General features: G+C 25.8%; 1 protein-coding gene across 2 annotated transcripts in view; it reads left to right on the forward strand.

The window, feature by feature from the left end:
* LOC105359319 (uncharacterized) overlaps positions 1 to 27,340 on the forward strand; it is a 123,658-nt gene extending 96,318 nt beyond the window's left edge. For both annotated transcript variants that reach the window (XM_011495888.1, XM_011495889.1), the window contains 5 exons: positions 562 to 697; positions 9,640 to 9,773; positions 12,905 to 13,020; positions 13,495 to 13,568; positions 27,201 to 27,340. In XM_011495888.1, coding sequence (XP_011494190.1) covers positions 562 to 697; positions 9,640 to 9,773; positions 12,905 to 13,020; positions 13,495 to 13,568; positions 27,201 to 27,286 — 546 coding nt within the window. In that variant the 3' untranslated portion in view covers positions 27,287 to 27,340. The remainder of the gene's footprint in view (positions 1 to 561; positions 698 to 9,639; positions 9,774 to 12,904; positions 13,021 to 13,494; positions 13,569 to 27,200) is intronic.
* Positions 27,341 to 27,560: the final 220 nt, after the last annotated feature.

Here is a 27,560-nt window from a genome sequence, read left to right on the forward strand (position 1 = left end):
CTAAACGGCTTCTAATAATTTTTTATCTACCAAAGTTTTTATCAATATACATTTATACATTTATCCGAAATAAAAAATATAAATATTAACAAATATATTAATATACATTTATGAATCTGATCAATTTCAATTGTCAATATAAATTGAAATAATAACTTTAGACCAACTAATATATATTTTGTAGAAAAACAATAAGATATAGAATGTTATATTTAAGTTGTTCTTTAACAATCATATGAGTAGTTCGCTAAAATAATTATGTCTTCCATATTTTATATTCTAATTAACACTCTGTTATATGATATTCTTATAAGCTACTTTATTACACATAAAGTGATTATATCGACAAATTAAGAAAAATGTCGATTATTATATCCGATTATACATATAATAGTTATATAATGAAATACAATGTAAAAAGTAAATGATCGAATCGAGGCGATATATTGATTTTATAACATTTAATATTGCAATAGAGTGAGAGTATATATGAAGTCATATCGTTATATTATACTTAATAGCAAATACTAGTGTAATTTCCGTTATGGATTTCTGTTTTAGCCACACAAATCAAACAGCCAAGCGCTTCAGCTCCAAAGTGTAAGCCTAAATTCAACAGGCTATTATATATGTGAGGTGAACACCGATAGTCCGCCATTTAAAGCAGTGAAGGGGGAAGCATACATGGAAGTTATAGGTGAGATCATATTGCGTTCAATTTCGTCTAAAGTATTCATCGCTTTAATTATTTTCTCACAGAATTAAGAAGACAGAATATACAAACAGTGGTAGATATAAGTAGTACAGATGTATGGTAACTCAACTCAGTTGCTTAATACATTTCATAAATTTGAATGAAACATTAAAAATCTGTGAGATATTGATAGCAATGTTTATTAAATTTTAATCAAAATTAAAAATAATCAAGTTCTATAATTGATTTTAAAATATAAAGTTAGAGATCGATAGAAATATTTTGTTCTATAATTAAAAAATGTTTAATTATAGTAGTTCATAGAATTAATTACTTTATTTAATACGGTAAATTTCATTTTGAGATATTGATTTCATAAATGATACTCGCTCTATTAAAATTGATAATTGCGATTTTCATTGCATTGTTATTACCAATATTTTTTTAACATTGTTATATCATTATTATTCTCTTCCTCAATAAATTAAATCAATTTTGTTCAATTATTTTAACTATAATTTAATTATCATAACTATTAAACCATATTATTGAACTATGGAGCTTGAAATACTTGAAATATAACTAAAGGTCCCAAATACTTTATAATTTTATTATAATATTATATTGGCCATTGTAAATTATATTAACTATTACAAATTATTATCATTTATCCTCATGAAATACTAATGTTATATATCCCCTGTACTTTAATTTGTCTTGTATATAGTTTTATCTGTGGGTAAATCATGTTAAAACTTTTAGTGAATTAGCAAAATAATTAAAAACTAACAATTTAAATTTTAATATTTAAGATGATTTTTATAATGATTTTTATATAACATTCGTAATAATTCTTTATGCCTTTAAAATTTTATTGATTAATCATCATTTTTATGTCAATCATAGTTTTTAGGTTGCATCAAAACTTAAAATTTCAACGATATGGTGCAAATGAATTACAAATGAAAATTGATTGCGTTTGGATAATTGTATGCAGTTATTTAATCTTAAAAATTAAACAGCAGTTTTCTTTGCGATATTCTATGTCTTTAATGCGAAGATAATCGTAAATTACAATTTTAATAAATCATAGGAGACAGTTTATATTTAATAATAAATATTTTAATTAATAGCAATAACGTCGTTGTCAAATAAAAGAGTACAAATTTATAAATAATTGTGTGATAATGAAGTGATAAATAACAAAGTATTAAATATATACTTTGACTAGTAGGATATAAAATAAGTTTTTGCTAACATTTTTTAAAAATTATTATATAAAATTTGTACTAAAAAGACAATCCATTTAAAATTAAATTTTAATATAGATTTAGAAGAAGCTAAAAAGTTTTTGAGGTTCAAATATGTGTAAAACAACAAAAAATACAAATACTTGTGAACTCTACATGAATAAAAATATACAATGCAAGGGAATAATGTAATAAAAATATTAATTAATAGATATATGGTGAAAGCTAAAGTAATAAAACTAATTAAATTCTCTTGGAAAAATTTTTGTTGTTGTAAAATATTAATATAATTTCCGTACGCGAAGTTACTATGCACCAATTAATTATGGATTAAATTTTTATAATTGTAGTATACAATTGTATAATAAAAGGAAAGTCTTAAAGCAATATTATGACATTTAATACCCATCAATATGAAAGAGATTATTGACTTTTACAAAAATATAATTAGTGCCTCCATTTTGAATCAGACCAATGGATCCATGCATTTAACTTTAATATTGATGCAAAATTTTGAATTATAAAAAAAAAACTAATTATTATTATAAACAAATTAGTTAACTGGAGTATATAGATGTTATATAAATAATATGAGTAAAATATATTATAATAACTAAATTTTATATAATTCATAAGTCAATAATTAGTTATGAAGAATGTCAACGATGGCGGAAAGGAAGAGAATGTCAAACAAGTTAATATTATTAATTTTGCTGAAAATTTTCAATATTGTAACTATTATTCTATCAAAATTAATTTTATAAATAATAATTTAAGAATTGGTCGTCAGAAGAATGATATATGACAATGTATATATTTACAATATATAGTCCATTTCATACTTAACCGAATTCACACACGTGCGCGTGCGCGCATATATACATTCAGAAACAGCTATACACATACACACACGCGCGCATTCACGCATTTTATTTCATCATGTAAATGATCATTTGCAAAATTCTACCTATTTTTATCGATTGAATTAAATAAATGTGTGTTATGTCAAGTAAGTAAGTATGATTGTAATTGCATATACCCTTATTAGCATAATTTTCGAAGATTGTTTTAAATTAAAATATATATGATCATATTTAATTATTTTTTCTCTACATTTATTTTACTATATTTTATCTTTTTTTTTCCTATTCCTCTTTTAACTGCATAAATTATCTTAATTTTTAAGAAATAAAATTTTAAATATATCATCTCATCATAATTTTCCTAATTTTAATTCAATATCGTTCAATTATATATAAAAATAGACTAGAACGGATGTTTTTTTCTCTGTTCTACATTCATTATTTCTTATTTTATGAATTTATTTTCAAAAGTTTAACATTCAAAATTATATCTTGATTTTTTTCTCGTATACACCATTAAAATATCTTTAATGCAAAAATAGTTATAAAACTTGAGGAACACACCGTATTAAGGTATATTAAGGTACGAGACGAGATTCTCTCTCAAGCGTAAATTGGACCTGTGAATATATTTGAAAGTAGCATAGTCTCACTATATATAAAGCCGTTGATTTGTAATTACAATTTTCCTGCTGTCGTAATTAAATGATGTCGTCTATGTAAAGCTTGAACGTTAAATAATGTCAGATGAAATGTATAATGAAAATTTTGAAAATCTAAGATGTAATTTTCCTCCTAATAATATGAGAACAATGAAAGACAATTAATGTATGTTTATATGAATTTTCTTGATAAACAGTTTATGATTTTTAATACGTTTAATAATATGTCGTATCTTCATTACATATGTAATTATAAAGATATAAACGCAGAATCTTGATTCGAGAAATTTATTTTATTTATAAAATAGAGAAATGTAAACAAATAGTTATTTCGATTAAATTTTTATAGGAACAAGCATTTGCACGAGGCAACCATCTTTTTACATATTTTTCGTTATATTGTATCAATCAAGAGTAACAAATAAATGATTGAAATTAGATAATTAGAAGACGCAGAATCAATTGAACTTCTTAAATAATTCTTGCAACGCTTACCGTTAGAAGAGAATTGAAAGCATGAGTTGCCGATGAATCTATTTGTAACAAATTAATTTTTCTATTATTATTTTGTTTTGGTCTTTAAAAATATTCTGATAGTGAAAACATTTGTTACATGTTTCAAATGAGCTCAAATTGTATGCTATAAGAGATTTTTTTTAATTTGTTGCCGATTGATAGATGAAATTCCTTAATCTTGTAATATGGAAACACTACCAAAAAAAAAAACTGGCAAAAAAATTTAGTTTAAGCTGGAATATTAAAATTTCATTATAAAAATAACTTATAGTATAGTCGGTAGCTGCATAAAATCAATATGATAATGATGAGTTTTCGCTTCTATTTGTATTTAAATATGCAATCACGGGTGTATGAACTACGTAATAAGTCAATTATATAAAGCTAATAATAAATCTTAATTATTATGTTGAAAAACTTAAATTAAATTATTTATTTCACATGGTTAAATCATTTATATTGATTATTATTTCAATAATTCATATTTATTATTGGCAAAATTATATATAAACGCATATTGAGAATTAATTATGCGGATCGAATTAAATTAAATTTTATTACGAATCTATATTTATCGTTTAAGGTATTAAGGTATTTTCCAGAACTTTTTAAAATTTATTTCTAAGGATAGGTAAAATATATATTCAATCATTTTCAACTAATGTGATCTCTTGATAAAAATTGTATCAACAAAAAATTTTTAATATTTCCTTTTATGAGCGAAAGTTATCCGCTTGAAATATTATGAAATCTGCTTGACTAAGAAAAATAAATTACCGATTGAAATCTGTTTCATTGTGAAAATTAAAATATGCTAGTAAGAGATAAAAACAACAAATAAAGACAAAAATAAACTGTGTTAAAGTACTATAACTTTAATAAGAGTAAGGATGTGTGTGTGTGTATTTGTGTGTTTTACGTTTTGTATGTGATTGTGTGTGGGTGTATTTGTGTGTTTTACGTTTTGTATGTGATTGTGTGTGTGTGTATTTGTGTGTTTTACGTTTTGTATGTGATTGTGTGTGTGTGTATTTGTGTGTTTTACGTTTTGTATGTGATTGTGTGTGTGTGTATTTGTGTGTTTTACGTTTTGTATGTGATTGTGTGTGTGTGTATTTGTGTGTTTTACGTTTTGTATGTGATTGTGTGTGTGTGTATTTGTGTGTTTTACGTTTTGTATGTGATTGTGTGTGTGTGTATTTGTGTGTTTTACGTTTTGTATGTGATTGTGTGTGTGTGTATTTGTGTGTTTTACGTTTTGTATGTGATTGTGTGTGTGTGTATTTGTGTGTTTTACGTTTTGTATGTGATTGTGTGTGTGTGTATTTGTGTGTTTTACGTTTTGTATGTGATTGTGTGTGTGTGTATTTGTGTGTTTTACGTTTTGTATGTGATTGTGTGTGTGTGTATTTGTGTGTTTTACGTTTTGTATGTGATTGTGTGTGTGTGTATTTGTGTGTTTTACGTTTTGTATGTGATTGTGTGTGTGTGTATTTGTGTGTTTTACGTTTTGTATGTGATTGTGTGTGTGTGTATTTGTGTGTTTTACGTTTTGTATGTGATTGTGTGTGTGTGTATTTGTGTGTTTTACGTTTTGTATGTGATTGTGTGTGTGTGTATTTGTGTGTTTTACGTTTTGTATGTGATTGTGTGTGTGTGTATTTGTGTGTTTTACGTTTTGTATGTGATTGTGTGTGTGTGTATTTGTGTGTTTTACGTTTTGTATGTGATTGTGTGTGTGTGTATTTGTGTGTTTTACGTTTTGTATGTGATTGTGTGTGTGTGTGTGTGTGTGTGTGTGTGTGTGTGTGTGTGTGTGTGTGTGTGTGTGTGTGTGTGTGTGTGTTTGTTTGTTTGTTTGTTTGTGTATGTAATAGATGGAACGAGGAAGGGAGAAATTATAAAATGGAATATTTATATATTTAAATATTTATCTACTTAAGAATATATAGTATTCATTAATATTATATATATTATTAATATTATTTGGATTATAAAAAGAAATATGAACAATTTTTGTTCGCACTTATATCTGATTTGTTGATCAAATATAACATATAGGTACATTATAATTATTTCGTGAGTTTTAATATATTCCTATTGATGGAAATGTTGTTCCAAGTCTTTTAAGACAATGCCTAATAAACCTGTACTACGAATTCTGACTTCCATAGAAAAAATCTTTCATATATGGAATGATATTTGAAATTGATGCATAAACTGATGCTCATAAATTAATTATCTCATCAAATTAAGATCATGAGTAGTTTTCATTATTTTATTATTATACAATTCAGATATAGTAGCAGGGTATTACAAAATATAGTAAATTCGTAATAATTCGCGATAAAATTATAAAATTTGTCGTTATTTGTTAAATAATTGTATTTTATGTGATTTATAAATTTCTTAATTATGCATTCATTTCCTGTATGAAAATTAAAAACTAGACTCTTTTAAAGATGACTTATAAACATACTTTAAATTCATTTATTTTACCTTTTTCTTAATTTATCTTATATATTAAGAAATATCATGAATATCTCATTATTGTCTAATTATGACTTTCTAAATTTTAATTAAATATTTCTTAATTATTTATAAAAATAATAATCTTTAGATAATATCTTTTCTTATTTATAATTCATTAACTAATTTTATATTTAAAAGCTATATTGTGATTTCTTCCCTCATATACATCATAAAATTCTTTTTATTCAAAAATAGAAGTAAAAACAGAGGAGGAAACGATATTAAGGTATATTAAGCTGAGATGAGACTCTTACTCAAGCGTAAATTGCACCTGCAAATGTATCTAAAAGTAGTATAAGTTTTGCATGTGCAAAGCTGTTCGCTTGCAATTAAAATACTCCTACAGCTATAATTAAATGATTTGTACGAAAAAACTTGTTAAAGATGAAATGCATCGGTTCCATTTGTAGTGGCGTACATATTAATAAAAATTGCATAGAAAAAAGTATCTATCATTCTGAATTTAAAAGGGTTGATAAACGATAAGCAGACATTGAATTACTTTAAAGTTGGACTACTCGCTTGTATTTACAAATACCGAAGAGATGAAAACTAATGCGACAACATGAGAGTTTTCTTATAACTCTGTCATGTTACTAAACGTCTAATTTTTTCATGAGTTTACTACAATTTTCATTGTTTTCATGTGCAAGATTCTTAGTAATAACGAGGTAATCAATTTTTTTATTTTTTATCACTTTTATGTATAAGGTACCTAAGAAATTTATGATTAAACATTTTTTAAATCTCCGTACACTTTAATGTGAAACTATATGTTGGAAATTTATGGTAATATTTGCTTTTTTATATTTTTTGAGATGAGGTTGGTTCAATGTAACGTGAATTACTTTCTTAATTATTCTTGAAATTCACTAACACTCAACTATAAACCAAGATGCATTTTTCACATAAATAGAACTAATAAATGTAATAATGAAAAATGAGATTTATTAAATTTATTAACTTGAAAGTAAATTAAAAATTAATGAAATACTTAGTATATAGGAAGAGAAAATTTGTGTTATTAAATAAATGTTAAACATTAAATATTAAACATTTTGATAAATTACCAACAATTGAATTATTTATATATTCATTTTATTTCGATCTACTTTCCATTTTTCCGAAGTTATTCTTTAATCTTTTGAATATGTGTACGTAGTAATTATCTATATAGCCTTGCACTAGTAACAGCTCCCTTTATTTATTGAACATATTTATTTTACTCGCATTTTGCTATCTATTACATAAATATTTTAAAATATACACAATTTTAAAGAACAATGAATATTCAAATCATTCAGTTTTAACCTTGTACTATAAATTTATTCGAATTAAAAGAAAAACTGTACATATATAGATATATACAGTTACGTAAAAATAGAAATATTCATAAACTCATGTAGTAAATATTAAATATTCTTCGTTTAAAAATAATTTTTTTATTCTTTGTCGTATAATTACTTTTAACTAGCCTTTTGGATTGAGTGTATTCGTTTTTCCTGCCCAACTACTTTTGATTAAAATATTTTTTCCACCTTTAGTTTTTCGACATACACAAATCTATTTTTTAATCTTAAATAATAAATGAACTCTTTAACATTTTATTGTATTATAATTTATTTATAAATCTTCAAATTTGCCAAGATTTTAGATTTTATTAAATCACTTTCCTGTAAACAATTAAAATTACTTAAATTATTGAAACAGATATTCTGTAATTATAAATAAGGATAAAGGATTTTTATAGCTTTAAAGTATTTAATATTATGTTATTATCTTATATACTGTGTTTCTCGCCATTTATACTACCGCAATCTATTATTTATCTACTATTGGTTGATTTTACCGAATATAAAATATAATAATAATTATTCCACTCATGTTACTTAATGCTACTAACCATTTACTAACTTTATTTATTGCTCTTAAGCTTTTTACAATCATGAACATAAAAAGCGATTATCATATTATCTAGAAACCATACATTGAAGCTATTAAGATATTAAACATATTTAGTTTGATTATTAATTTTTATCTATTATAATTACGAAAATATATTTAAATTATTTCAATATAAATTCCAAAAGAATTTAAAATATTAAATAATTAAATAAATTAAATATTAAACAATAACAGACTTATCAATGATTGAATTATAAAATCAGCTTACTTATACTATGTAACATAATAATTTTATAAAAAATATATTATTCGGTTATTTTCTTAAATTTATTATTTATAATAATGTGTAATGATTTATTATTGTCAATTTAGGTATATTCACAATAATAAATTTTTTTATCGTCCTTAAATATATCTGAACCCCAGTTGAATTACTTTGTTGAAATAAATAAATTCTATACACTAATAAAAATAAAAAGAATTAATTAAAAATTCTCAATATGTCAAAGACAATAAAAAGACTGAAATTCTTTACAAGAATTATTATCATACTTTATTGTTAAATATTTTTGTTCCTTTACCATATTTTTTCATTTGTAATTAATGAATAATAATTGTATTTGTATTTACTGAACAAAATATAAATTTTGTTTTATTTTGTTTTATATAATTTATAACATATAATATATCGAAAAAAAATACTAACTATATTTAATTCATTCATATTATATGATGTAAATTAATTAAAATAACATGAATACATGTTTAAATAGAAGTTTCTCTTTAAGACTTTCTCATTTTTATTACTAGAAAATTGAATTTGTACCAATAATTTCCATTTAATAAATAATAAATAAATAATTATGTGATATGTATGTATAATTGATAAAAATTTGATTGATACATCAATAGTATTACATAGCCGTGAAAAAAGTTGATATTATATTCTAATCTATAATTTACGTAAAATACTTTAAACACTACAATGGTATTCGATCCTATTAAACAGAAAACTGTTCGTTAAAAGGAAACGAAAATTTATCAATAAAGTATAATGATTAACAATGTTACAAAAATTTTACAAAACGACATGTATATTGTAAATGTAAGGGACAAAGACGTAACTATCGTTATTAGTGAGAAAGCCAGAATTACTTTCCTGAAAGATCTGCGTGATTGTCGAGTATTGAAAATTTGTGGGCTTTTTCTGTTCACAGAGCCTCCTCGAGATGAGCCAAAGATTACCGGAGAGGAAAAGATTTACGCCACCGGCGATATTCTCGCCCTGAATTGCACTAGCGGCTTCTCATATCCAGCAGCTCGGTTACAGTGGTTCATCAACAATGTTCCGGTAAGTCCAACTTTCTACTCACAAAGTGTCAATTGTTTCCTTCTATTCGTTCTTTTATACCACTATTGGTTTCACTCTTGCACAATACAAATCGCCATGGAATAGATAGATATATTTTCTTAAAATTATTTTTCAGAAGAAAATAATTAAAGAATGATTATTCTAATTCCATTGAAAGTGCCCGTCACCTCACTTATATTTAACTAGTATTGGAAATTCTTGAGTTAAATTAAAGATTTAACTAATTTAAGGGATCATTCAAGGAGAGACTTTAAAAATGCCATTACAATTTCAAATAGTTTATTTGCGTGTTTAAGGATATTTATAGGATTACTCCAAAAATTTATTTGGTATAAAGAAGCTAAGTTAATATGAGAAAAAAATTAAAGCATAATTTTTGTAGATTATATATACCTAAAACTTATTTATAAAAAGTTATTACTTATGAATGTCAATATAAGTTTCCTAATTACATGTACTTGCAAATATATATTCTAAATTTAATATATATATATATATATATATATATATATATATATATATATATATATATATATATATATATATATAGCGTAACAACATAACTAACGACAATAATGTTAATAATCTATTAATTTAGTAAAACAATTTTCACTGATAAATATTATGTGCATTCTAAAACTTTACTTTCATATCTAGTTTTTAAATTTTTATTTAAGAAATGTTCAGACTTCTTATCAAATAATTCACATAAGTGAAAAGATAAGTAATATCAAAATTATTATTGTATTATTATTGTATTATTAGAATATGTAATAAATCTACAAAATAATTTCCATACAATAATGTTGAATAAAATTCATATTTACCAAAAAAATATTAAAAGATGTAAACGTTCAGATTCGTTTTAAGAATATTAAATAATTCAAGATGTCTTTAGCATTCGCGGCACAGTAATTCACGTATTTTTCTAAAAGGTTGGCATAAATTTTAAAATACAGTATAGTTTTGTAATATGTTTTCGTAAATGAAAAATGATTTATAATTAAATTGTTGAAAGAAAATTCATTCCCCATTACCAGATTTAAGTTTAAACTGTACTATTTAAATTACAATATAGTTGTAACTAGGATTATATTAAAAAAAAAAAAAAAAAAAAAAAAAATTCGATTAATATCATTACTCTAAATAAATAAAACATGATTTCAGAGTATTTATGTATATACTTTCTATGAATCTCAGTACAATGTCATACTTTAATAAATTGGACAGTGAGAAACTGTTACAAATATCCTGTTAATCTTTTTTACTTATGTATGCGGTATTTTGTATAATACGTACTATGCCGCTCCATCAAATTCTTTGCAAAACTACATTACTTTAATCTGTTTCAAATAAAAAGACTTGATTCTTATCAGCGTGCGAGTGTTGTACTCCATCTCATCCTCTCGGTCGTCACTTTTCCTTTACATTTCTTTTTTTCGAACCCTCTAATGGATTACGTGCCACGATAACACTCATGAATACCATCTGACGACGTACAACTATGTATGTATGTATATAGTGGCTGACAGGCGAAAGTAAGATGGTAGATGAACGAGAATGATGATGATGGGAGTGTATGATAGTAGGAGTACCCACTCGCGACTCAACCAACGTAATCAGATTGTAAGAGAGAAAAAAAGATGATAGTGGAATCAAGAGTCTTCAAAGCTCTAGCCAAGCTTAAAAATGGTTTAATCTCAAATCTCTTTCTTTTCGTCGTTCATCTCCTTTGCCTAGTAAAGAGTTACAAAGCTATCCTCCCTGATGTGTAAAGGTAGATTCGCACATATACATGATAATTCAGTTCTTAAACTAGCACCCGAGCTTATACTCAAAGCCAGATTAATATAAATCCAACGATTCTCTCGTTAATTGCGAAGTTCCGTCAGCACCCGATTAACTTGCTTGTTCACTCCTTCCTTATCACTCTATCTCAGTTACTCTTATTTAATTGTAATCTTTTTTTAATGTCTTTATTTCTTCGATTCTATATCAAAAACTGGCTTATCTTCATACATCTTGTACATTATAGTTTAGATAAAATCTAGTTCTTTATTATTTTATTATTCTAATGTTATATATATATATATATATATATTGTATATTGACAGCTAAGCAATATATTAATTATATATAAGTTACAAATTTAAAAAAAAATACAGTAAAATATTTTTTTCCTATCAATATTGCAAATCTCAATTATTTATTATTTTACCTTATCTCATATTTTACTTGACTATTCCTATCTTAAACTAACTTGAAATCAATATATTTGCTACAAGTATAATTAACTGCAGAGAAAATTGAATAGCTTTAAATTAATGTATAAAAAAAAAATATTTTTTACATCTCTTTTAACTATTTGTATCTAAATATTTATTTATTGATTTTTATTCAATCTAAGATTTAAATATCAATGTGATTTATAAAATAAATATTAAAAATTATAAAATATTTTATGAAATCATATATCAAATATTGAACAATATACATTTAATGTATATCATAATAATAATTATTATTCGTCATTAAGCGTAAAAAAAATTATGAAACTTTACCACGTAATATCACATTTTTATTAAAAATAAAAGCACTTTTAAAATATGAATTAATAATTATACATTAGACATATAATATAATCGTTAAAGTAATACATCGTACTTTATAATTACAAGATTCAAATCAATAAAACAAATTAATTTTAAAAATATTTATTGAATTATGCAAAAATCAATAGACCAAAAATAGAACGTGTTATATGCGGAACTGATAATAGATTTGCGCAGAGTGAAATTTTTGATGATTTAAGTTGTACGCGTACGATCAAGTTTAAATTTATTTATCAGGAAAGTGAATGACAAGTTACTGTCACTTTAGATAAATACACAGTCAAGATTATTGCAAATACGTATTGCAAAACTCGTAAAATGCAAATTCTATATGATTATTTTCCTCTGTTTATTATAAATTAAATCTACTTGGATTTAAAAAAATTTAAATTATACTAAGTAAAATGTATTTTTATTTCATGAATCGGAACTTATATGTATTTTTTTTTGTTTTTATTAATTTTCAAACTCTTACAATTTCTCTTTTATATTTTTCAGATTGATCCAGATTCAGAAGTATTACATTTATCATCTCGTGGCCTTCACAGTACTCGCTCAAGTTTACGACTCGAACTTTATCCACTTCATATAGCTGACGGTAGAATAGAAGTCAAGTAAGAAAATTAAGCGTATTATTTAAAAATTGAATAACTAAATAATTTTTGTTGTATGGCCTGCATACGCGCACGCACACACTCATGCGTAATGTATAAACTGTATATATATGGGAGTCGATTACGTACAATTAACTTTTCTATCTGAATACGTAGTTCTAGATGATTTATTATAATAAAAATATAGAATAATTATTGATGAATTGATGAAGTACTAAAGTACTATAATAAAATGTAAATATGTGATTTGTGAATTATTTATCTTTAATTTTTACCAGTTATTAAACATTTTTATTGATATCCAATTTATTGATATTTCAAATAAATTCGTAAAATTATTTTAAAATCAAAATTCATTGGTTATAAAAATATAGAATAATAAATATTTTTTTATTTTTTACATATATCATAAATCTATTTAAATTTAATGGAAATATTGGCAAAAATGAAAGTAATTTCTTTTTTTACATGCAGGTGTGTATCTCTAGTAACAACGTCACCTTTAGTCAGAACACCTTTTGTGGATACACGGACAACTAAAATTTACGGTAAATGAAATCGAATTATATTATATCTGAGCATTTTATTTCAATATTTTGTTATAAATAATATTTTTATATAAATATAAATAAAATTTTTCATGTGTCAATTCAAGATTTTATTAACATTCATTAAAATAAAAGTTAATTTAAAACAACATATGAGAGCTATTTATTTATTCGATAAATATACGAAATTTATGAATAATTTAATATTGTGTATTGAATATTTGCAATAATGACTAAAAGATTAAATTACTTTTCCCCGTTGCTTTTATTTATATTTATAGTTAGAAGTGAAGAAAATTATGATTATTATTATATATTTATATTTTCAAAAATGGAATATAAATATTGAAGGTAGATAATTGCTTTTCAAGAATACTGAAAATCTTGTAATAACTAGAATATTTCCATTCTATTCAAAGCACATCTAAACCTTTACTAAATTCAAAATCCCGCGAGTTCAATCTCAAAGTGAGTTGATGTTAGGGAAAAACAAAAAGGGCCATATACAATAGTTATAATAGAACAGTAAAGTCCTAATGATGCTTCATACAAGAGCTCATTGATTATAACGAAGTGTTTTTGAATTAGTGGGTCACGAGGGAGGAGACGAAGTTGGATAGGCATTCGTAAACTCACAAGCTGGGGCTTGTATATTTAATTCGAATAGCCGATTAACAACGTTAAATCCAATTTGCTCGACATTCACAGGCTCACCTTCTCCTAGCTTAACAAGATTATCAATTACCGAACCGCTGTTACGCCCTAACAATTATTTATTAGTATAATGATTTGATTTCATACACCAGGTGCTCGTCGAAACAATGTATCGAAGCACATTTCCACGTAGTGAAATAGCAAGAATTATTCGTTTTCCCAGTGATTTTTGCCTCCGAAGCTTCAATCATTCGTCATAAAGCTTTCATGCCTATGCTGATAAAACTTACCGTTTCACTTCCACTTCTTTGTAAAATCAAAAAATTCAGACATTGTAGTAAAATTTCTCTAGGTACTCCTGTTACTCGAAGATTTAACATTTTACGCATTTATTTCAATACTAATTCAAATATTTTATTTATTCTTTTTCTTTAATATATATGCGCAAATATGAATACTGATAAGTTCTAATGCAAACGTAATTGCAATTAATTAAATAGAATCTATTTTTTAAGGGTTTTGTGTTTTAAAGTTACTTAGTGTAATATTCAAATTTAATAGTTCAATAGGGAAAGCTATTTTATTTTTTAATAAAATTTAAGTCTTAATAATAATAATTAGTAAAAAGAATAAGAAGCAATAAAAATTCCACTAATTAGTAAGAAGTTGTGGAAGTTGGTAGTTGGAACATTTCATATAAAGTCAGTTAATTGAGAAAAGAAATTTATAAAATTAATGTATTATATGTATAAGTAATAAAATATCCCAAGAATTTTAGATGAATTTGAGTAAAGTAAAATGAAACGTACAAAATAAATAAGATTAGAATCAACGTATATGTGTCGATAGTTCTGATGGTGTAGTAATGTTATATATATATATATATATATATATATATATATATATATATATAGATGTGTGTGTGTGTATGTGACTTTATACATGTATCTAATTTCGCTTTATGATTATGATATTGGAAGAATTCGGAGAAAAAAGTGTATACAGATATCAGTGGTGCAATTTGAAAAGTTTCTGCCAAGAGAAGTAGAATAAGCATCTCAATTTCATTAAAAAAAACTGTCTAAGTAATTCCAAGTTCACTCTTAGGAGTCTTTCTCTTTATGCAAAATTATACACATACACACATGCGTAAATATATATATATATATATATATATAAATGTAATACGTAATTTTTTTTAAGAAAGGATTACTTTTATTATATATTCAATTCGTTAAACGAAATATATATATATATATATAATCATATACAAACATGTAAGATTTTTCAATATGTATATAGTTATAATTCAAATTTTACAAAAACCAATGGCATTGTTTTCGTTTTCCTCTCAATGGTGAAATTATGTATTATTAATAGGTAGTACATTTTTGTAGTAAAATTATAAAATTCCGTATTGAAAGCCAATTATAGATTCGATAATTCTTTTTCCAGCACGTAATAAAAAGTAAGTAAACCTATAAAATTAGAGATTAATAATATAATCTGCTAATTACTAAATATAACAAAAATTTTAGAATTCATTAAAAGCGGCTAGAAATAAAAAGACTGTCAAACGCAGTTGAGGACTGTCCAAGCAATAGGGTATTCAAAGGGGACAAGATGTCGCAGTCATTTCCACTCGTGACGGTAGCAGTTGTATATACTCAGCGATTAACGACAGGTTCGCGCTTGCGCGCCGAACTTTCGACCGGTCGTTTAACGAGTAAAATTATGAGCTGGCGTTGAAGCTTGACTCGACGCGGATCGATTTCCATGGCTGCCGGTGGCCTCGCCACCTCGCTAGGAATTAACAATCGCTCGGTCTCGACTGGGCCGCCCACCACTTAAGCAAATTAACGGACTTTATGGATTTGCAAGTCCATAAAATTAGCTTTCGTCTCGGCGCTCCCCTCGATTACCAGAATACTACTCATATAACTAGTACTGTAAGTCTATACCGTTTCGTTTTATATTTTTCTAATTTTTTTTCCATGTTTGTAGAAAGGACTAAAATTGCGAGGCGATTTTACGAAGGAGTAAAAATTAACTCGTTATCGATGAAATTCTACTTTCTAATTCTATGACTTCTTACAACTTGGAACTACACTCAAATCATATGCTTGAAAACTTTTAGATTATAATACTTTACCGACATATGCATAATCTTCAAATATATTTTAAGGCTTTCAACACTTTGAGAAATAAAATTAACAATTCGTTAACCAACTATCGCGCGTCTATGTATACAGATAAATACGCGCATAAACAGTATTCTGTATATGTTGATCACAGTTATTCTAAAATCAATTATTCCTTTAATAAGTCTGTGTGTAAACTAAAATTAGTAGAAAATTAATATTTTTTTAATAATATCTTTCATAAGACTTTCATTACGAACGCTATTAAATACGACAATAATTCATTTCGCTGCATATTATTGATTATCCTGCATATTCAAAAATATTATTGAATTTTTTATAGAAATATTTGTTTGAATTATTAAAAAAAAAAAAAAAAATTAGCAAATTAAAATTATCCTAATATTTAATTGATATATATCTTAAACAATTAAAATAAACATTTATTTTTCGTTCAAAATACCTTTATGAAATTAAGAATTTTAATGCTTTTTATGACAAAATTAACACAATTATTTAATATAATTTTTTTTTTATTGAAATTATTAGATTTTATTAAGATACGTAATGAAAGAAGTGAACAGAGAAAAAGTAGAATTTATGCATTAGAATTTGATTTATATGGCTACGCCAGAGTAAGAAATAAATAACTGCCGTAAAAGTAAGATTAACTGTTATAAAAGGACAATGAATTATCGAATTGTTTTATAGAAAAATAATCGATTCATATTTTTTAAAGTATTTATTATATTCATACTTATAAGTAATAAAAGAAAATAATTAACAGTTTCACTACTATTAGTTTATTATTAATATTTTAAATTATATTTAAAAAAATTAATTCAAGGAAAAGTTGAATTTAAGTTTTCATTAATTCAATAATGAATTCACAGTTTTTTTTTCTTAAATTCGTGTATCTATACATAGATCGTGTCATTTCGCACATACATTGACTTAATAATAAACTAATTAACAATGCTCTACTATATAAAACTTTATCTAAAATCGAATTACTCCGATATAGCTCAAATAATTAATTATACAAAAATTCTTAAGTATTAATTGTTTAAACTGACTATAAATTCAATAATTTAAAAAGTAATATGAGTGAAAATTGTGATATTTCAAAAATATAAAAAATCTTTGTTATATTTAAGCCAGCACCAAATTGCGTTTCTTCAAATATAAATAAATATAAATAACAAGAAAGTATTCAGAATTTCAAATTTTTCCCAATGACGAGGATAAGCAAACTGTAGAGTTACCAAACGAATAGCTTGAACTAAATATTCCAAATCTGCCAAAATATAATGCCAAAAACGTATTGAATTAAATTTTAATTATTATATACATGCTTGTCGCTTATTTATTAGCAGATCAAAAAATAAATACCCTTATTAAAATATGTAGATTTTCTCAGAAATACTTATATTTCTAAATATAACTTTTTATAATATTTTAGGTCAAATTCTATTTATGATATAACCACAGTGTTCAGAATATCCAATAGAATCAATCACTTTATTTAGAAGGTATATAACTAATTTAAAATTAGGGACTTCGTATTGCTTTAAAGTTTAACAAATCTTCTTTAGGATCTAGATTCTATATACGATCGAAAAAGTTATAGATATCCTATTTTTTTTATAAGCTTCAAATTGTCATCCTCTTTGGAAAATGACAAAAAATTGTCACAAAAAGTAAAGTACCGAGTATCCGCAATTTAATAAAATTTTAATAAAATAATGCAATTAATTATACTGATAACTGAATTAAAGAGAAATCCAATTTAAAAATGTGCTTAGGGTGCACTGAATATTTATTACACTTTATATTATTATACATATAAATAGTTGGGAGTAAATATTAAAAGACTATTTCCTTTGTTAGTCTCAATAACATATTATAATAGATGAATAACATTGAATTGTCATTAATTTAGAGAAATAAAATAAATATTGAACCTAACAATCTTTGCTCTTGAAATAAATTATAATAATTTTTATTTTAGGATTGATATCTCTTTTATTATTTAATGAGATTTTTTCATTCACAAAACAAAAATAATAATATTTAAATATATTGAGTTAAAATAATCATATAATTTTGCTTAAATATTTCATTCCTAGAATATTTTATTCTAAAAATTTTAAATCAAATTTCAGTTATGTTTACAGTTTATTTAAAATTATTAGCAATAGAATTCCTTTCTTACATTTACATATTATTTTACAAGTTTCGCAATAAAAGCATATGTTGAGGTGTATAGTAAATGCATTTCGTCATTTGAGAAGAAAAGTAACTTCTGTGTGTTTCTATGTATAAGGTATATGAGTAAACGAATCCCTTCCATTTATACTACTTTTATATATTTTTTTGCTCATTGAATAATACAAAACTTCTCATTCTTCTAAATCCTATATATATATATCGATATATAACCTATTTCTATAACTTCAATTCTCGCCATATTACTTTCCATTTAGGTTATTACCATACTACTTCCAATAGGTTAATAATCAACCAGCGACGACTAAAATGACAATACGCAGGTGAAAACTCATGAGATAATTTGTATTCTGTATGTCACTGGTAGTCAATGTTCATAAACGAAGTAAAAGTAAAAGGGGTTGTTGAGCTATTCTGGTCTTGAGACATAACTTGATAAAATGCAATCATAGATAAACATATTCAAACATGATTGCATGCTGATTTATAATTGGACAGATAAACAAGCGAAAAGACAGAAAAAATAGATATATGCTTTGACCTCATAAATCTTACGTATCTTGGTTACGTTATTGCATTTCCTTTATTATCTTCGCTTGCGCTATGAGGAAAGTAAACTAGCTATTTCTGATGCGTAACCTATCTTTTGCAGCACTGTAATTGCAAATTATGACAATTTCTAAATAAAATAAAATCTTATTTTGAATAAAGATTTACTTTATTTGTAAGGTCTATTTATACGTAATATTCTAAATATTACATGAAATCTAATATAAACATTAATCTATAAACGTGTATTAAAAAAACTTATTTTCACAAAATATCGTTTAAATCTAATATATTTTGTTATTATATAATTTATTTAGAATCTTATTCTGATTATTATACATACATTATTGTAAATTTGTGATAACACTGAATTTATAGAGAATTTGATCATTTCAATATCTTACAATAATATGCTGAACTTATGAAATATTTTTAAATTATGCTTTAACATAAAAATCGAAAAAAAACAATAGAAAAATATTTACAAGAAAGCATTTTAAAACATATATTCATAAATCGAGATCATTCAAACATTATTTATAAAAAAAATTCCATTCAAATTCAATTAGACAAAATACATTTCATAGTATACAATATTATTCACATTTTTGCTATTTAGCTGATTTTGCATTAAAAAATTTATACGCCGCTTGTATAGCGATTATTCTTCTGAATCTATTTATATATCAATAAAAATTTTATTATTAAGTTAAATAATAACCTCTTTTGCACGACATACATTTACATTAATTAATTTTTAAGCATTAAAAATAAAACTTTGATTTAATGAACTGCCTTATAGCTTTATTACTTAATGCGTTGGATGTGAAATATAAAAATTAATTCTATTTAAGCATTGAACCAATTGTACAAATGTCACAAAATGCTAAATTTTTGTATATAAAAATATATAAATATAGAAATCATATTCTACGTCATTTATGAAAGTGTATTATAACAAGTTTTATCATCGATAGAACTTTACCTTCTTACTAAATTTCATTTGAGATGCATAACTTTTAATTATACATTATCTAAATCGCAATTAAAACGGTATAATAACGTATATCATATTAAAAACTTATATTGCATAGAAAATATACTGCATATACTTTATAATTAGATGGATTACTATTTAGCTTAAGATTTTAATTGTCGGATTATTTCATATTTTGAATTGATAGAACTTTTGCTTAACTATAAAATATCTCGTATTTTTTATTTCCTTTTCTCTGTCAGTAAAATAGATGAAATTTTTTTTTTTATTTTATGTTTATTTTTGTTCGTTAGAAAAATGACTTGCTTAAAATAAAATTATTATATAATTTATATGCAATATTAAAATAATGTTTTCATTATTTATGAATTCTAATCTCTAACGAATCTTTATCAATAATCAATACATTTTTAAGCAGGAAGTTCTTAGCATGCAAGTTTTTCATACATGCTTTTCACGAAATACCAATTATAAAGGTATTTATAAATTTAAAAATAAATTAATTTATAATTCCTATAATTAACAGTAATTATAAATGTGATAAGAATGTAAAAAAATAATTTGCAATTATTACACGACAGAGTGCAAAGTGAAAATGGCATTCTTTATAAAAAGAAGCATCAACATCGATGGTGAGTAAAAATAAACGAGATCCTCGGATGTATGCAAAATTTTCTAAAGCACACGAAAATTAACGAATGGCTATAGTATATGAAAATTATGCAAGATTAATATACATATAATCATTAGGTATTAAAACTGAAAGGAAATCGATTCATACGTAATGCAGCAGAGGGTTGACATGAATGGTCTTATGACCACATTAAAATGGATTTATGGCATCCTGAATTATTTCACACAAATCATTTGCCACCTATTGATGGAAGACTCCAAAAGCCATTGATGAAGTTCACTGTCCTAAAACAGGCAGTGATTGGTCACTTATTAACGATGCACAGAGCTATGTATACTGCATCACCTGTATACGACTGATGCGTGATGCAGGAAAGTCCGATCCACTGACTATTGGCTGATGGTTCCCAAGCTTGCATATGAGATGACAACATTTTAGACGGATATAGGGATTTCGCGAATTAATCAACAGATTGGCCGCGCTTTGACTGCTGTTCACATACGTACTCTATAGTGCACATATGTAGCATTTTACGGTAGCTACTGCCATCCGGCAACCAATTGTCCACAACCTCTGATCTTAAGAAGAACTGAATTTTTTTAATTAATAAAGATTCTGTAGGCGAGTAGAGTAATCGTCCATAGATAATATTTAAGGTTACAAAATATACCGTTCCGTATTAATAAAGTTTTATGAATAGGCAATTAACATATTTATTCAATTTTGTAACTAAATTAATATTTTGAAATTGTTATTGAACATTTATGTATAAAATGTAAGTTACTATACTTAAATAAGCAAAAAAAAAAGATTTTATGTAAGAATATTAAATGTTCATAGAATTTTCGTGAAAAACCATAAAAAAATCAAAGAAAATAAAGAATTAAGAAACGTAAAATAAATTGGAATATTATTAATTAAATTGTTGATCTTTGAAAGACGGAAAATAAAATTTATTAATATCTTATTTTAAGTAAAATTCATAGAAAATTTTATATAATCTTCCTTTGCATGTAATTAAATGCAATGACAGATTTCAAATTGAAATTTCAATTTAATCTAATGGTGGTAATTAATTTTGAATTTAAACGCAATTTCTTAAAATAATACTTGAAATGAATATTGCATTTTTCTAGGAACTATTATAATTTCTCAATTTTGTAAATAAATATAAATACATTCAGTACTTTTAAAACAATGTATCGCTATAGAATTTAGTATTTTGAAATTGAAATGTAAATATTTTAAATTATTTATAATTTATAAACCTATACAAAAACTTTTAAATTATCGAATAAAAATTAATATACTTAAAATTATATGTTTAATTTTCTAATTGACTAATTTCAAATTACAAAGTTCCATAATTCAACACATACATAATTAAAAAATCGGTTTCATTGTCTTTCCAGAATCTATTTGCAATATTTTGAAACTATATATATAGTTAAACTCATGTGTATATATATATATATATATAATTATAAGTTAGTTATATTATATTCAGCAGCTTAAAAGTTTAATATGTATTAAGTTTAGTTAAATTTAATGTACGTTTCAATATCATAAATGTGTTTTGAATATAAATTAAAATTTAATTAACGCTAATTATCAATAATTCGTTGTGGCTTATATGAACTACAAGAGAGAGAGAGAGAGAGAGAGAGAGAGAGAGAGAGAGAGAGAGAGAGAGAGAGAGCACACTGAAAAGGAGAGATGTGAGAGAGAGAGAGAGAGAGAGAGAGAGAGAGAGAGAGAAAGCTTACTGAAAAGAAGAGATATGATTGCTAAATAGAGAGACTCATTACAGTTAGCAGAAAAATAGTTTTGAAATACTCAGAAATATCTTCGATAACGATATTAAGAAGAGAGGGGAGGGGGGTAAGAAAAAGGAAAACGAAAAAGTAGATTCAGTAAAGAAATGGGTTACGGTACATGAAAAACCGCTGAAGATAGAGTAAATTCGAGGGTGGTTAGCTACGGTAGTGTATCTAATATGGAAGGGAGACTTCGGTAAGCGAAACGAAGCATGCGACAGAGTAAGTGAGAAAGGAAAAGAGAAGAGCTAAGAGAAAGACAGTGATGAACGTGCAGCGAAAGAGGGGAGCAGCAAAAGGTAAGGAGAAAGTCAAAATAAGGGAGGAATAAAAGAGAGAAGGAAAGAAAGATAAAAGTGAGAGGAAGAATGGTAACCGGAAAAGCCGCCGAGCGACTCGAAGGAATTGCCCTTAACGACCTTCGATTTTCTCGTTAAGCTAAATCGTTCACGAAACGCCTCTTGCATTTACCGTCTAACCTGAACTCGTAACTTTTTCCCGTCCTTCATCCCACTATGTCTTTCCCTCTGTCTCTTTCTCTTTTTCTTGCAAACTCGCCTTCGGCTTGACTAAACCAGCCAGACCATCCGTCCAACGTGAATTACGAGATAATCGTGTCCGGTCAACGTGGCCATGGCTTTAAATTTTACCGTCGCCGTTCCTCGTCGCTGCTTGTCTGCACGCGTACATAAACTCAAACGTTTACTCTACTCCTCTCCTACCTACCTTGTGAGTACGTTTAAGAATTTATGCCTCGGGGCTTTTGCGTGCGCACGACCAGAGCTCGGCAAAGACTGCTTTAACGGGTTAGCTAAACAAGCTCGCCTCTATGTGTAATATCACGGGGTTTTAACCGATTCATGGAAAACTGAGCAAAAGAGAGACCAACTCTCCACCTATTGCCGCGACAAAAACTTTGAGGCCATATTTGATCCGTTTGTAAGTAGATTTTTTACTATTAGTGCCATTTTAAAGTAATAGTTCACCGGCAACTGCTTCCTACTGTTGAACAAATCGATGATTTTGAGCGAAGCAATCTACGATATATAAATGCATTTAAATATACAATGTCCGGGGGTATTGTGCAGTAAGCTCGGATTATAGGAAAAATATTTTCAACTACCGCGCTTCAAATTTAATGGAATATATTATTCAAAATAATACTCGACGAATTAATTATATGGAGCCCTTTAATTTTCATAAAAAAATTTTAATAACTTCCATGGAGAATGTTTTTTCTTTTACTTTTTCAGATAAATAAGTACTTTTAAGCTGAAATTAAAAAATATAGAAACTAATAATGTAAAATTGGATTTCACTTTATTTACTAATATAAAGAATAAGGAAATTTTTTTTAATAAATTGATAAATCTACCTTATAATTATCTGAAAAATTAACATTTTTTTTTCAATTCAATAATGCAGCAATAAAAATGGATGATTATAATGATAGTGTTGAGAATAATACTATTAATAATAATAATAATAATAATAATAAGAAGAAGAAGAAGAAGAAGAGGAAAAGAGAACTTATTATCTGTAAGTAGTAAAAGCACTTTTTATAGTTTCTTATAGTGTAAAATGTATGTCATAATGTTTGAGAAAAATCCGTTAAAATATCCATTCAATGTAAGACTTTTGTGCTCTTTTATTAAAATTAATCAATAATCAATTATTTTATATATTTTACATTTAATCAAGCGATCATAATAAAAAAAATGTAGTTCAATTATCAAGCCCACTCATCTTTCGTACTTGACGTAAATAAACTCTTTTCATTAATAAATAATATAAATAATTCTCTTAGTTATTAACTTATTTAATCATACGTCAGTTTTAATTGAGTTAAAAAAAAAATTAAACATTCGAGCAATCTAACAATTAACAACTCGCGTTAAAAAAGGAGAGAATCACCTGATCGCTAACGTATGGTTTTACTCCTACATATACGAAGTTGTTCTATAGTACTGCAATATCCTATTCGTAAAAATTATCTTACTCCTTGTTTACTAGAAAACATTCTTCTTTATAAAAATAATTTTCAAGTAATTAATATTTATTTAATAATAATGTTATTTAATAAAATATCAATTATCTATTAGATTTGCAAAAATACTTCAACTTTTACACAAACATTTGTATAATGAATATTGTTTAATGGTTGAAATTATTTTAATAAAACTTATTTTTACTTATTTCATTATGATAATTAATCCTGAAATAAAAAATATCGTGAAATATTGAAAATATTATGATAAATAAAGAAAATCTAAATTCTAAATATTCTAAAATTTAAACATTAATCTATTAATAAATACTACTAAATGTAATAATTATAACCACGATTCCTTATAGAATTAGTTAAAATTTTCAACAACATTAGCAAAATGTCCTTAAATTGTTTCTTCGTGAAATCTGAAATTTTATTTCAATGTTCAATAATAACACCTCTTTATTTAGCTTCAATGCACGTCAGAGACATACAATTTCAAGCTGTACACACAATTCAACAGAAAAATATACTTTTGCTTTATCTCCTATACATATATACAGCTGCAGGCTTTGACACGCATATACACAAATAATATATACATAAACATCCGTCAATTTTTACACGTATATAATGAAGCAAAAAGTAGAAGAACGTGATAAAGAGTATGGAGAAAAAGTGAAATAGAAGATGGTTTCCGATTTTTTTCGACAAGATAAAAATATGGTATGTCAAACTCATTATTAGCAGAGTTGGTAAGATTTCAATCTATGCGAAATTATATATCTAATTTAACTTGGAAGAATACACTTATATTCCTGAAATAACAGTATCAAGACTTTCTTTTCAGAGCATTGCATTAAGAAATTTCTAACAGACACAAAGTAGATTCAAAGCAATCTAAAAGCAAACTTACAACCTTATTGGCTTGAAAATGTTGGTATTAATAATGTGAGCAATGGCGATTGAAGTTGTAATAGTAGTAAACAATCGACTACTTTCAGGAATAACGAAAAAATTAATAAATTCTCGTTCAATGGCAGCTCCACGGGCTAGCATCCATCATGGATCCAATCAATGAAATTTTGATCAGCGATCGTTACTTTGGTTGCACATAGAGATTTTCTATTAGAGCCTCTATTAGACTTTCCATGGACATTATTTGCCACACCTCAACCAACGCTACACACGATAGTCGAGCAAATGTGGTTTATGCCGCTCGTAACAATTCCGCTGCACGGACGGTGCCTTTCCTTTCTATAGCATTTCTCCGGTCTGTCAGCCAATATCGCTCATTTAAACCCGTGACTTATAATGTAATTTGTCTTTGTCCATGCCACTGTCATGCACATCTATTAAACAACCAAAATCCTAATACGAATCAATTCGGCCTGTTCTTACACATTACTATAACAAACATTCATCAATAATAATATTATGGTTGATATCACTAGCAAGCACCACCTTTCAGGATGACAACGACTTTGGGTCAATTCTGGATTTTTTTGTTCGCCTCGGTGAACCGAAAATGATGGAGAATCAATCGTAGGTTTAATATTGAATATCACAACGACGAGTCGAAAGAGAATGGTAACGCATGAGTTACCTGTCAGTTGATTGTAGACACACTTTTGAACAGGAATTGTAGCTTGCGACATATAAAGCTTCAATGCTTGTATTTGAAATGACGGAGAAAATGCTTACATCGTCGCTTAATTCAAAGTTAGAAGTAGGTTTCCAGGCAGAATAAAACTACAGTTACAGGAGCAAACTATTATCAAGCGCAGACATTGTTTGAGGATGCAACGTGTTTTGACACATGTAAAATAGTATGGATAAGTCAGGGAGGATTTGACATTTACGGGAATTGCAACCTAGGCATGAGTTTATTTTACTTTTTGCATATTCGTATCTACAGGTTTGCATAACAACAGCTCGGTCACAGAATAAGAATTGTTAATTGTTGAATAATAACATCATAATTAAGCCGGAAAAAACATTGATTAGAATTTTAACTTATTTTAAAAAGCTAAAGTCAATACGCCTTAGACTCACTCAATTGTAAAATTGAAAAGGAGTCTGATCACGATAGGCCTCCATCGTTATTTCATAAATCACTTCGTATGCGTATTTAAAGCATTTGAGTCTTGAGTTAATAATTAGAAATAAGTGTAATTCTTTAATTTTGAATTATAATATAAAGGATAAATAATTCTTATATTAACAGAATTGTAAAATAGAAGGCTTTCACGTTAATTTTTTATTAATGACAGAAAATAAAACCATTTCTTTAATATATATTACGAGCTACTTATTATCTTACTCTCTCACTTTACATAACAAGTCACGTATTATAGTACTTTTGATGAATATATATTCATAATATATATAAAATCGAATCTGAATTTATATTTTTTATACATACTTAATATTCATAATATTAATGGTATATATCATATATATTTATTTTGTTTGTCTACTTATATAATTGTCCCAGTTTCAAATGAAATATTGGCCATGTAAATTTCATTTTAATATGTTTACATGATGTTTAATATCAGTTATTTACAAATTATCTATTGACACTGAAAAACTAACTCTAAAATCCTTATGTGTTTCAGTTCAAGGTCACGGGAATTTATTATCAGCATCGCTATCGTTATTGCTGATCAACTTACTACAACATCTTCTGTTGAAAAGGGATTAAAATATCACAGCGATGTTAAATTTTTTCGAAGTGATGGATTGTTCCGATTTCCACGTAAGACCAAAAATTAAGAGCTGATATGTGATGGTGTGTTCGTAAAAAAAAAAAAAAAAAAAAAAAAAAAAAAAAAAAAGACAATCATTGCTCGGCTTTGAACCATCAAAAAAATTAAATCATAACTCTCAATTTTCAATCTACATTGAGGCTAAAATTGTTGAGATTTCAACGAACGAGATTACAAGGGTCTGAGCTTTCTTTAATATGTGTATATGAG

The sequence above is a fragment of the Ceratosolen solmsi genome, unplaced genomic scaffold (genome assembly GCF_000503995.2).
Source record: "Ceratosolen solmsi marchali unplaced genomic scaffold, CerSol_1.0 scaffold11, whole genome shotgun sequence".
NCBI classification, from domain to species: domain Eukaryota; kingdom Metazoa; phylum Arthropoda; class Insecta; order Hymenoptera; family Agaonidae; genus Ceratosolen; species Ceratosolen solmsi.